This window comes from Hordeum vulgare, chromosome 3H (assembly GCF_904849725.1).
Source record: "Hordeum vulgare subsp. vulgare chromosome 3H, MorexV3_pseudomolecules_assembly, whole genome shotgun sequence".
NCBI lineage: Eukaryota > Viridiplantae > Streptophyta > Magnoliopsida > Poales > Poaceae > Hordeum > Hordeum vulgare.
In genome coordinates this window covers 153495258-153508498 of record NC_058520.1, presented here as the reverse complement: position 1 = coordinate 153508498, position 13241 = coordinate 153495258, and the positions used below count along the sequence as shown (strand labels likewise).

Below are 13241 nucleotides of genomic sequence, written 5' to 3'. Positions count from 1 at the left end.
TTTTATGATAGTGTTGTCATTCTCTGAGCGAGTAAGAAATTGTCATTCTCTCGGTGAATAAGAAATTATGCCGCACCATGTACAATACTTTTGTGCTATGGAAGACCAACTTGATTGTGTTTGGTTCATTTCATTTCTTACTTTTGATGGGTCCTTATCGATCTGTCTGCACGGCAAAAGATCAGCATATATCATATGCACGACTTGCTAAGGACTGGCTTTTAAAATATGACTATTTTCTCCATATGCCATTCTTGGATACTGCATATTCCACTGCCTTGGAAGCTGCTAAACAATTTCTGTGTGGTGACCATGATATGAACTCTGTACGTCTTTTTCTAATAAACATGCTATGGTTTATGTAGAATTCTTGCAAAAATAAACGCCAGGCCTCCTCTCTCGCCTCGACACCGTCCTGGAGTGGATGCCCCGCCACACGTCGTGCCCCACCATTGGCAACCGAGTGGCATCCCGGCTCGAGGCCCCCCTCCACCTCATTCCTCATCCCGCGGATCATGTGTATTCCAATCGAGTGTTTGGCGTGGTTCACGTGCAGCTGCAGCAGTTCAGGAAGAAGAAGTGTAAGAAGGGTCCCGGAAGAAGGCAGAAGCCGACGCAGACGAGGGGGTGTCGAAAGCGGGTGCCAATGGGGAGGAGGTCCCGCCGGAGCCGAAGTCCCCCGTTGGGTTGAAGTTCCTTGCCGGGGAGAGTGGCAGCAGCCATAGCACGCCATTTGAGGTGAAGCTCGTGTTTCTTTAGTGTGCTGCGTTGGTTTAGGTGAGTTATTGCTCTGTGTAACGCTCATCTGCAATGCAGGACGCAACGATGTCGCAGGAGGAGCAATGCAACGGCCAGGGGCCTGCCGCCGAGGAACCAAGCGTCATGGAGAATGCAGATGTTGTGCCTGTACTGGATGACGCTGATGACCGTAGTGTGCAGAATATCAGTATCAGTGAGCAGGGGAATTTGGATCATGGAAGTCCTAGGACAGGAGATGGTGAAGATTCAACAGTTAAGGCTACCAATTCAGATGTTGGTGGTGATCTTATAGGAGCTCAGCCTGGGGAGGTGGATGGCGAGAAATTGCCCATTTCGGAGGAGAGCATTATGCCTCAGGATTCTTCTCAGCGTGACATAGCCGATGACGGTACCAACCAAGTAGGGGTACACCAGGAGGTGCAGATGGATTTTGTTGAGAGGACAAGTAGTTCTGATTCCAAAGAAACCATGGAGGTGCCAATTCCTTCTCTAGACCTCAGGGCTGATAATGCTAATATGGGTGAAGAAGGAACTCGGGAAATGGAGGTGGGCGTTTCGGGGAGGTCATCAGATGGCAATATACAAGATGTTGAACCCACAGTTTCTGGTGAAACAGGCATGGAGGTTGGGCATGAAGTAGCAATGGGTCTTGCAGCTTCACAAGAAATTCCTGGACGAGGAGATACCAATGACGAAGCTAATGGAGTGGCCAAAGAAGCTGTTCAAGAAGATGCAGATACGCATGAATTGGATTTATCTGTTGAAAAAGTTGATTCGGCTTTATGTGGTGATGCTGTATCTCAAGGCTTCATGCCATATCGCCTTGATGAATATATTCAGAGGCATCTGTATGTGACAACTCTGTCGAGGGATTTGCTCCAGTTGCAGCTAGATGAAGGCACATACCTGAATTCAGATGTTACACTGTCTTCTGATGAAATTCTCAAACTCCAGGTACATCTGAAAGAATCTGAAGAGAGAAAAGTAGCAGCCCATGAAGAGATCCAACAATGTAGACATGAGCTCACGAACCTGAATACTGTTAAGGGAGAACTTGAATTAATCGTGGCTTCTCAGAAACAGGAAATTGACGCTAGCAAGAGCAAATGTGAACAACTAGAGATCGAGTTGCAGTCCTCCAAGGAGAATGCACAACAAATTTTGATTGAATTAGCTGACTGCCAATCATTGCTGGAAGCTCTACAAAAGGAGAACATAGAGCTAACAGAAAACCTTGCTCTTGAGGAAAAAACCAGAAAACAGGTCGAGGCGCAGCAAGAACATCTATCTGGTGAAAACGAGAAGCTTCTGTCACAGCTATCTGACCTTGAACTTAGCTTAGCTTCTGTGAAAGAGGTAATGAATGCTGGCAGTAGCAGGTGCAGAAGTTTGGAGGCTGAGCTGTGTTCCTTCAGGGAGAACATGGAACACACATGGCCTGAATTAACAGATTGCAGGGCTTTATTGGAAACATCGCAAAAAGATAATGTTGAGTTATCTGCAAAGTTTGCCATTGAATCGGAAGCAAATAAGAAACTGAAGGAGGATAATGTGTTCCTACATCGTGAGAACGAGAGGCTTTCGCCAGATCTGTCTGAACTAAATGACAAATTGCATCTTTCATATGCGAGACATAAGCAGCTTGAGTTGCATGTCAGAGATATGGAGACACACATGGAACAACTTAAAGACCAACTAATCGAGGAAATCCTGTGTGCGACTAACAGTTCTGATATTTACCAATCTGTAATTAAAGAGCTGGATGCTAAGTGCAATGTGGTACTAGACCAAGCCGAGATAGTCTTGTGTCAAAGTCATGAACATCGCCAGGCCTGGTAGCTCTTTTGTCATTGTTTGATCCACACCTTTCATGCTGCGAGTTGTTGTCTCTCTCGGTTTCATTGACGGGGCTCACTTGGCGTTGCCAACCTCGCTGGCCTTTCTTTTTTGTCGGTCTTACTTTTACTTTTACTTTTTGTGCTGGCCTCAGCCTGGGCATGTGCCCTCCGTAAGCTTTTTCTTCTTATTGTGTTGTGCTTCCAGTGCCCCCACCCCGACCCCTGCCCTTGATGTTCCCTGTTGGAATATAGTTCAGGTGTGGTTAGGCCCTTGGCAAACCTTTCCAATAAACAATGGGGATGCTGCGTCCTTGTTTTGATAAAAAGATCCTGGCTTATTTTTTCAGAACCCAAGTTTATGAGTTTACAGATATCGTGTTTTTGGCTTACTCATGCAAGTACTTCCTATTACTGGTCCGAACCCGATCTTGCCAATTCTGGTTACCAGTATCCATGATATCTTGTTCTTTTTTGCGAGGAGGATACCTCAGATCATGTTTTGTGCTTTGGCCTTCTTTTTCGTGTGAAGGGTGTCGAAGTATATGTGGATTGCTCAACCTTCTCCACCGGTTCAGACCGCTTCTTGTTCTTCTGTGTGAAAGGGTACCTTGGATCTTGTAGATTCCTTACCATCTTGGTTCACGTTGTTGTGTTTTTCTGTTTTGGTTAATGGTTGAAAGCTTTCTTGTATATAATATGTTTCATGGTTAACCTGTAAAGCATAAGACCAATAGTATGATTCATATTAAATATATAGCCCGGTGCTCCATATTTATTTAGACATTATAGTTGTGTACCACCAAACAGTATGTTTTTTTTTCATTCGAATTGTGTAGTAACTAACTATTCGAGTTACCTGTTATATGTTCATCTCAGATTTGTTTTTTGTCGCTGCTATGAGAATTTTAAGGGATATGTATTTTCTCCGGTTCATGCTGTCAAAGCTATAGGAATGTCTCATTTTACCTGTTATATTGTTAGAGTGTTTTGGTTCATGTTTGTTTTCATGGTGTGTACTTATCGAAATTGAGAGGTCCTGCGACGACATCAAGATAGTTTTGTTATTTTTTGATGTGCAATTTAACTTTACCAAACAGAATAAAGATAGCTATGAAGAAGAGCATATAATTGAGATAGGCTTAGTCATGGTCCCGATCATAATCCATCCAGCTTCTTGGGTGTTCACTGTATATCTTGTTACGATGAGACACACTTCCCATTGTGTTATCGTTCTAATGAATGTACCCAATTATTTCTTCCTTCCCATTGTGCTACAAGGATACGTCGGCGCCCCTCATCCTCCCACCTACAGCCAGCCTGCCGCCGCCATCCCCAAGGTGAGCTATCTGGGCTAGGGTTCACCAAAAAACGGAAGAAATAACACTCACATCCCTCCCTATCAGTAGCAGTGATTAGATTTACTCGCCCCCTTTGGTGAATGTCAGTGGATCAAATTTTCCGGACCGCAGGTGAAGGAAGACGGTGCTTTTCTACATAAAAAACATCAACTCGTGATGGACAAATTGATGTGTCCCTGCATCTTGTTAGTTAGTAGTATCACTGATGGTGAAGCAGATTTATCTCATATTTTGGATAATTTTGCACCAGTTCCCGTCTATACATTTGGAAAAGGTTCATCTGCAGCTGGTTTTACATCATTTGTAACCGGAATAGTAAGTGGAATGGTTTGTTATTTATTTAACTACAATTCAAAACATCTATATGTTAATGCTACTCAAACTCCATTATTTATAATAAAAATATGTTTAGGGCTACTTTGTTGTCTGCCTGATGGCCTTTTTCTATGAATTTCATACGCCAACTGCTGATACAAGGTCTTTATAGGAAAAAAAACAAAGGCACATGCCCTTTTGAAAAACCAACAAAGGATTCCTGGGGGAACCCTCAGTTTTAATGCAAGTTCACTCGACGACTACCATATCTTCATGTAGCATTGGAATGCTTGGATGAAGTTGGATGGGAGATCTCCATTCAGCTTTTAGAAGCCATGATTTTGTTTGGTTGGTTTGGTTGACAATATAGGTCTATATACACTAATGGTAGTTATTTTTTATTTGAACTAGCAGTTGTAACAAACATTATATACCTCCGTATGCATTTTTGGTGTTCAGATTTTGCTTTAGAATATTGGCTCACTGCCATTAATATTTTTATGTGAGGCTGTTTTTCAATCATAAAAAAGTTATCTTATTTTTTAACAACCAATGAGAACACCTAATGGATGGAATAACATATATTGTGGTCTGTATGCAACAACATGGCCACAATTGTGTTTCACCTTTGAAACTGCAACTTGAGCGACATCACAGAATTGTGTTTCCATTTAAGATTTTTTTTTCTTGCCTTTATGTGCTGAACTAGCCGTCTAGCCCGTTGGAGGTGAGGGAGCAAACGTTCGAGCTCGCTAGCTGTTACTTGTTCCGTAGAAACTTCCACGCAAGAATAGGCTAAAATAAGTCGACACCGGACTTGGAAGCTGTACGCACTGGAAAAACAATGTAATGAACATGTAGCCATCTAAAATGATTCAAAGCATTCTAGAATAGTATGCCTACTTCCATTATTTAGCTAACATTGTCTGTTGTGACTATATACAGAAAAAACATCCAAGGATTCAGAGAAGTTGATGCGATCTCAAATGAATTTAGAGTTCCAAGTTTGAGATTCTAGGATGGAAAAAAGATAGAGTGACTGAAGTTGTTCACTCAGTCCAGTCTCGATCCCAACTCGCTTCAGAAGGAGATCAATCTATCCTTCAGTAGCGGGCAATAGGAGGGTGATTTTAATTGCTATATTTGGGCTTCAGTTTCTTGTATAGTGGTTGCCAAGGGATGAATCTAGAAGCTTCACTGCAGCCTTATTTCCACATACAAAGTTTTATGTGTTGAGAACCTGAGACAACCTGCAACCTGCATGCACTCAACTTTCCAGTGTGTTTCTGTATGAAAATCAGTTTCTGGATTAATTTGTCAAAGCCCAAAATGAAGTACAAGTGTGGAGCACATTGCATTTCTCTTTCTACTTCCTGTGATCCTATGAACTGTAACTGCACTTACCCTGCCTTTTTTTAGCTCCAACTGAAAATATGGTTAATCAAGTATTGTTTTGTGGTTGGTTCATGACATCAATGGTTGACAAAACGATAGAAAGAGGTCGATGCATCTGTTATGTTCCTTTTCTTCATAAAAGGTACTATTTCTTTGCCAAATTATGGTTTTGTGATCCTTGCTTGTTTTTTAGAGAGCGAATGCCTTCTCCACTTATGCCAATGCTACGGCTGGGAAAACGGCTGATGACGACGTGCATAAAGATGCCCCAAAGAAGGGCATCGATGATCAGATAGCAGATATTCAGATCCTTCAAAACCTTTGGAAGTACTTAAGGATGAACAATAGCCGTGATTTCAACATCAGGATTGTGTTGTCATTGGGCCTCTTAGTCGGCGCGAAGGTAGATGTTACTGGTGGAAATTGTTACCTATACAAATATTGTTCGAGCTAAAACAATGCAACCCACTTTTGTTAGCAAAGGCTTTTGTTTCTGTTGTACTCATTAAGTACTAGCTATCTGTGATATATTAGTAACCCCATTTGGGCTAACACTTTTTTGTAGAGTCTACCATTGACCATCATGCAGTAGGCGCAAGATTGATAGTCTCCTTACCTCACTTCGTTGGAATGCAGTGCATTTGCATTACTCATAGTGTACTGAAATTCTTGGCTTCTATACAAATGATCCTTTTGACCTATTCTGATGCAATGTGGTAAATTCAGATGCATCCTGTTTGTTGGATGCATATTTCTTTTGAAAACAAAATAGGTAACGTCTTCTTGTTTAATTGTTCAACAAGGTCTCAAATAGAAATAGTCAACTATCGTCATTCTTAAATCAAAGGAAAAAATATTGCCCTTGCAGTTATGATATATGCCATGATGAACTTAAAACATGGAAGTTGTTACATGAAGTTTTTCTTTTTCTTTTTCTTTTGAAATTGTCATCGGGTGGAAGGGCTCCCCATCTGAATTGATCTCATTTCAAAAAGAGAATTGATCCAGGGTTACATGAAGCTTTCAACTTTATCACCCGACCTTTTGTATTTACAATGAACACCAGGTTATAAATGTTCAAGTGACTTTCTTGTTTAAGCTTGCTATCGATTGGCTTGCAGCACTTGGTGGCGCTGGCATCATTTACAGATGCTAATGCAACCCCGTTGGCTCTCTTTGCAAGCCCAGCAACAGTTCTGATTGGATATGGTATTGCGGTCAGGAGTATCAGCTTGTACAGGTAAATTTTGTTAAAGAACTTGGTTATCAATGTTTTTTATGCCTGAAAAGCCGCCGAAAGAAACTCTGCATTTTTTAAGTTCTCTCTTTCTGCTCTCCTTTCATAACATGTACAACTATGATTTATGCATTATGGTAAATATTTATGGTAATTTTTCTGTTTCCAGAACCGCGGAATGCTTTATTTTCGAAAGTTACCTGGAGAGCCATCCGTTCAGTCTCCAGGATGGTAAATGTTGAACCCTTTCATTTCCATGGTATCACTTTTTAGTGAAGTTGTTTAAGTACTGTAGCTGTCCAGAATTTTAGATATTTCAACACAGTATGGATATATATTGAATGAAGTATCTTATTTTCTTGCTATACAATGTTGTTCCTATACGTCCTTATATTCGTGAAGCTGAAAAAAGTTACTATGAGTGGTATCTGTACATTCTTTTGCACGAACCCGCACCTAAGTGCGTGTCATTTTCATTAAAAGAAAAATGTCCAAATGGGGCAAGGTCTATCTGGCAGTAAGAAAAAATTGAAAGCAAGCACAAGAAAGCTAAAGGCCTAACTGAAACTAGAAAAGCTAGAAAAAAGAAAAGAACCATTTGAAGATCTTGCACTTAGCTGGAGCCAAACTATTTGCATCTGTACTTCTGTGAGGATCGAGTGTCATCTGTACATTTGTAGCCACTTTCAGTTTTAGATGGACCTGTCCTGCACAACTATTTCGATATTTATCTGTGGACACTTTAAGTATTACTTTAGTTTATTAACTTTCCGTGTTGCAGGTATTTTCTCACTTGCATGAGCTTGATCTTCGTTATCATCTAAGGTACTTGTGAATGCTCTGGTTCATGCCATCATGTCTGCTTCGATGTTTTTCTTGATTCACTGATTGTTCACACTATATTCTGCACGGCCAGTAAGGTGCCTTCTGCTAGCAATTAATCGGCCCTAGGTCTAACTGCTACTTGTGTAAATCATCATTGTGGAAACACGTTATAAGAATTCAACACTTACAGTTATTATGTAGTTGCTGAGTTTTGATATTTATGAGCTGGAAATTATTTGATTTTTTATGTTCCTTTGCCTGTTTATGTTTTTCAGCCGGCAAACTGGAGCTCTAAATCGCATAATTGACAGAGGCAGCAATGCAATAAATTTCATTCTTACAGTGACAGTGTTCAATATTGTTCCCACAATACTAGAGGTACTCACAGTTATTTCTCCAACGGTTACCATCCATCAGTTGTGCATACTGTGATATTGCTGTTGCTTTTGGTAATTGATGCCACTTATTCTCGAAATGTTTGCTTGAGCTCTGTCTGTGTTGTGTTTTGTTTCTTATTTACAGATTGGTATGGTGTCAAGTATACTTGCCTACAAGTTTGGCTCCACTTTTGCTTGGATTACTTTAGTTTCAGTCGCTACTTACGTTGTTTTCACTTTGGCTTTGACACAGGTGTGAATGCTGTACTTTGCCATCGCAACTGTAGTCTTAAGATATTCTTGCTTACATAAATGCTCAATCTAATATATCTAATGATCACTTTTATATCATGTCTTACTCTGATTCCTCTCATCGCTGTCTGTTTCATTACAACAGTGGCGGACCAAGTTCAGGACAACCATGAATAAAGTTGATAATTGATTGCCCTATCAGATTTGATCAATGTATTTATATATATTTTTCTGTTCCGTGACAACGCACGGGCACTAAACTGTATGAATTTCATTTGCTCAACGTATGAGACGTGTGTTAAACGTGTAAGCTCACTAGTGTATAATAATTAAAGATCGTTTTTGCCTATTGCTAAAATCCAAACGTATGGTAGTTATAAAGGTCCTATCTTAATATCCTTGTGAGAAGTAATATGGATGGGCGAGGGAGTAATGTTTTTTCATGACGAGCTAAGAAGTTGACCGATAAGAGAAAAGGTTAAACATCCACGTATCTCGTGCGTGCCACGCCCAAACATTATTCCACAGCAACAAGCCGCCAGACTCCCACCAGTTTCAGAACAACCACGTAACTTACACTAATACACTCCTCATGCGGGCGCGGTCCTTTTTGCACCAAACTAACCAGACACATCTGTTTTGCTTTGCGAGAGAAGTAACTAAACCATCGTCTCCCCGGTCGTGGTACCGTCATGGATCGCGGGCGCCTTATCGCCGTTGTACTAGCAGGCATCCTGCATTCGGCCGTCGTCGCCGCCGAAGACCGGCACGTTTTCCTGAACTGGGAGGTGTCCTACTCCGTGCAATCTCCGCTGGGCGTCTCCAAGAGGGTGATCACCATCAACGGCCGGCTACCCGGGCCGCTGCTCAACCTCACCACCAACGACGTCGCCCACGTCAACGTCGTCAACACCTTGGACGAGCCTTTCCTCCTCACATGGTACGTGCATGTGCGTGCGCCTGAGCAGCTGTCCTGGCTATAGACATGCATCATCTTCTGCAGCTCAAGCATGTGTGTGCAGGAACGGTCTTCAGATGAGGAGAAACTCGTGGAACGACGGCGTGGCGGGCACGAACTGCGCGATCCAGCCCGGGGAGAACTGGACGTACGTGTTCCAGGCCAAGGACGAGATTGGCAGCTTCTTCTACCGGCCCTCTCTGGGGCTGCACGCCGCTGCCGGCGGCCACGGCCCCATCCGCGTCAACAACCGCCCGGTCATCGACGTCCCGTTCCCCCAGCCGGACGGCGAGTTCGACGTCCTCATAGGGGACTGGTACAACATGGACGCAAAGGTATATATAATCCCCATCCAAGTTAACTGATTACTGATGTCGTCGTCTAGTAGGAGTACAATGTACGATTCGATTGTAGTAATCCGTGCGGTTTGGTCGGAGCAGGAGATGAAAGAGCGTCTAGATGGAGGCCGTGGTCTGCCTCCGCCAGACGGCATCTTGATCAACGGCTTGGGCCCTTATGAGGCGGAGGTGACGTTCAAGGCAGGGCGCACGTACCGGCTTCGCGTGTCGAACGTGGGCACGAGGACGTCGCTCAACTTCCGGCTCCAGGGCCACAAGCTGCTTTTGGTGGAGGCGGAGGGCACCTACACCCTGCAGAAGCACTACGCCTCGCTGGACGTCCACCCCGGCCAATCCGTCTCGGTCCTCGTGGCGGCCGACCAGGCGCCCAAGCCCTATTACATGGTCGTCAGCTCGCTCTTCGTCCTCCCGGAGCTCTTCGGCGTCGCCACCGTCCTCTACGCCGGCTCCGGCGAGCAGCCGCCCTCCGGCGACGCGCCGCTGGACGACCGGTCCTCGCACAACGACTACAACCGTTCCATGGAGCAGGCCATGTCCATAAGGTATCTGTTCCAGGCCGCGCCAACAGTTCCATGATGGCAGTACCAGTACAATGCGTTAAAAATCTATTGCCAGCCAGCCGACCGGGTGCATGTGTCACTCACTCAGGATGAACTTGACCTCCGGCGCGGCGCGGCCCAACCCGCAGGGCTCCTTCCACTACGGGGAAATCAACGTCACCCGCACTGTGCTCCTCCGGAACGACGTGTCCGACATCGGCGGCCGGCGGAGATGCACTGTGAACGGCGTGGCCTTCGCCAACGCGGGCACGCCTCTGAAGCTGGCTGACTACTTCAGGATCGCCGGCGTCTTAAAGGTCGTCTCCGGCATGCCGGAGACGAGGAATCCGTCCCTCGGCACCACGGTCATCGACGCCTCCTACAGGGACTACGTCCAGATCGTGTTCGAGAACAGGCTGCCGTCCATGCAGACATGGCACCTCGACGGCTACAGTTTCTTCGTTGTCGGGTAAATCCAGTGTGGAGTGGTTGCGCCGTGTGAGTTTGATCTTTACTTGTGTGCTAATCGATCATATGATGTGGTGTGAATTTGACAGGATGGCGTGGGGCAAATGGAGCCCGAACGCAAGGTCGACGTACAATCTGGTTGACGCCATGTACCGGTCTACCGTGCAGGTGTATCCCACGTCATGGACCGCTGTGTTGGTGTATTTGGACAACGAAGGCATGTGGAACCTGAGGTCGCAAGATGTGGAGAAGAGGTACCTAGGCCAAGAGCTGTACCTGCGAGTGAGTCAGGGCGACTCCGAAGTCCCTGATCCCAGAGACGAGCTGCCCATGCCTTCCAATGCTCTCTTGTGTGGGAAAGCTACGAGGCTTAAAAGTTGGTACAACTACAAGCTAGGGCTAGGGCTAGGGCCAGGGCCAGCATGAATGGTTCTTTGGACAGCCGACTAGCATAAGCCGAGATCTCTTCTAGTAGGAGTACGTATTAAAAAAGAACAGTTTTGCTAAGGAACACCTACAAAGGCTTACGTAAATTTTTTACGTACAAACTGATGTGTAAGATTGTGATTAGTAATTGAGGGATGAGGGGCCCCACCTCACTGAAAATCAAGGGAGAGAGAAGAGTTAGTTTGAAAGGTTAAGTAAACCTTTGTAAGTTTTTGTATGTCTAGCATTATTGTTTGCTAAGTCTCATGGAGACTTCCTTACGTCTCAGTCGATGTTATATTTTTCTAATAATGCATGAAGATTTATATATATATTTTTTCTTTTTATACTATATTACTTGAGTGGAACTTGGTTAAGTTTCAATCGGCTGATGCATAGCCACACCTAAAAATAAATTTATAGTTAACACAAAATCACATATCATCTCACCAGCTTCGTCCTTCACACCCACCCCGCAACACGAATGAATATAGGAAAAAAAAATCATTCTCCCACCCCCTATCAAACAGAAAAAGTCAGTAATGACCAGTGAAAAAGACAATAGAGGTTTCAAGTTCGGTTGCTTGGAACCTGGATTCGGGTGGACCACGTTAGAATTGGACTTCCTTGTAACTTTTGATGGTCAATCAGAATAGGAAAACGTTCCATTCCGGCCGACCGGCCTTGCGTTGGGCCGGACGATTCTGGCTCGTTGATCGCAGTGGATCTCACGACTGATTTCAAACGTGATGCACGTTCGTCTTCTCCCCAACCGTTATTTCGCCTCAGCCTTTTCATATGCATTTCATCTTCTCCTTCACAAAAATCAAGGACGTGTTTGGTAGGCGTAGTTGCTGGGGTTGGCCCGTCGAGACTGTATAACCAAGGTCTGCCTTAGGTAAAACATGCACAAAACTAACATTTGCACTTAGTTTGATAGCCTGCATATACTCTAGGTTCGATGAGTGTCACTTAAGGCATGTTGTTTGGTTGCCCACTTGTGTACGCGCAAACACACAACCTGCTGTTTGGTGCCATCCATCGCCTGTTGTTTGGTAACCTCTTCGGTGCGGTGGTGACGTTACCAGCACATAGCGGCCTCAGGAAGAACACACATAACTGAATATAATATTATATCAGAATTTAAACACACCAGTTTAAACTGGAAGCGGCTCGAGATTAAACTAAAGAGCAGCTGGAGCATATCGGGGATGTCCTATAGGGGTTCCCGGCGAAGGCATCATGGTGATTCCCCCACCTGGTCACCACTTCAAGCCATCGTCATTGAACAGGATGACCTTGAGCATGTCGGGACTCAGCAGCTTGAAGGTCACCATGAACCTATCATCAATAAAACCTATCGTCATTAAAACCTATCATCTAGAACCCCTTTATTTGCTCAGCCCGAACTCCGGTCACCACTCCACCACTCCATCTATCTATCTCTCACTCTTCCTCCAGCCCATCGACATGAATCTCTTCCCTAACCCCCAACCCCATCCCCAACCCCTTCCCTTGGGGCATTGGACGGAGGGCATTATTCCTCGGCTGCTCCCTCGGTGACCGCACCAACTTTGATAACACCATGGAAGTGTGCTAAAACTTCAGCATCATGGAAGAGTTGCACAGAGAGTCAGACGTTGTGCTCAAGAAGGCCACACCGGAGGAGTTGAATACATTGATTCATGACCTAGCGAAGGGCGCTATGTTAGTGGACATACTTCGTTGGGCCATCAATCAGGCCAACTCCAGCGATGCTAGAAAAAGGGCAAAATGGGCCAAGTACAGATAGTACCAGCGTCCTCATTACCATCGTGCGTGAGTGTACTTCACCGCAAACACTTTGGTGGTGTCGCTGGAGGAGGATCGAGAACCGGTGGCTATGGAGGTTGATACTTGTTATCTGCGTTGGGTTTTTCATGAAGAGGAATGAGTTATCGCAACACAATATGGGTAAGTATTTCCCTCAATTATGAAACCAAGGTTTATCGAACCAATAGGAATATCAACAACAAACGTCTTCAGCAGCCCCACACAAAAGAACAAACAACTTGCACCCAACGCGGGCAACAAGGTTGTCAATCCCCTTGGTCTCGTTATTTGCAAGCAAGTGAGATGTGTAGATAATTATAAAT

The 13241-nt window shown here is 44.4% G+C and overlaps 2 protein-coding genes and 1 long non-coding RNA gene across 3 annotated transcripts; all 3 read left to right on the top strand.

Annotated features, from left to right (window-relative positions):
* The first annotated feature begins 660 nt into the window (after positions 1 to 660).
* On the top strand, positions 661 to 2697 carry LOC123443332. The gene is made up of 2 exons (XM_045119665.1): positions 661 to 738; positions 817 to 2697. Exon 2 carries the CDS (start codon positions 826 to 828, stop codon positions 2596 to 2598), a length of 1773 nt encoding a protein of 590 aa, XP_044975600.1. The 5' UTR covers positions 661 to 738; positions 817 to 825; the 3' UTR covers positions 2599 to 2697.
* Positions 2698 to 7686: 4989 nt separating this feature from the next.
* LOC123443331 lies at positions 7687 to 8197 on the top strand. The gene is made up of 2 exons (XR_006630628.1): positions 7687 to 7727; positions 8003 to 8197. It is a non-coding gene; the product is annotated as an uncharacterized LOC123443331 (long non-coding RNA).
* An 851-nt stretch (positions 8198 to 9048) lies between these two features.
* On the top strand, positions 9049 to 11106 carry LOC123441587 (L-ascorbate oxidase homolog). Its single transcript, XM_045117952.1, has 5 exons — positions 9049 to 9296; positions 9361 to 9649; positions 9755 to 10215; positions 10322 to 10681; positions 10770 to 11106. The coding sequence occupies exons 1-5, from the start codon at positions 9049 to 9051 to the stop codon at positions 11104 to 11106; spliced, it is 1695 nt and encodes a 564-aa protein (XP_044973887.1).
* Positions 11107 to 13241: the final 2135 nt, after the last annotated feature.

Excerpts from the sequence above, each read along its gene's own strand:
- LOC123443332 (XM_045119665.1), top strand. The coding sequence starts at position 826 with ATGTCGCAGGAGGAGCAATGCAACGGCCAGGGGCCTGCCGCCGAGGAA.
- LOC123441587 (XM_045117952.1), top strand. The coding sequence starts at position 9,049 with ATGGATCGCGGGCGCCTTATCGCCGTTGTACTAGCAGGCATCCTGCAT. Across the intron at positions 9,297-9,360 it reads GAGCCTTTCCTCCTCACATG|TCAAGCATGTGTGTGCAGGA; the intron begins GTACGTGCATGT and ends ATCTTCTGCAGC. Across the intron at positions 10,216-10,321 it reads GAGCAGGCCATGTCCATAAG|GATGAACTTGACCTCCGGCG; the intron begins GTATCTGTTCCA and ends TCACTCACTCAG.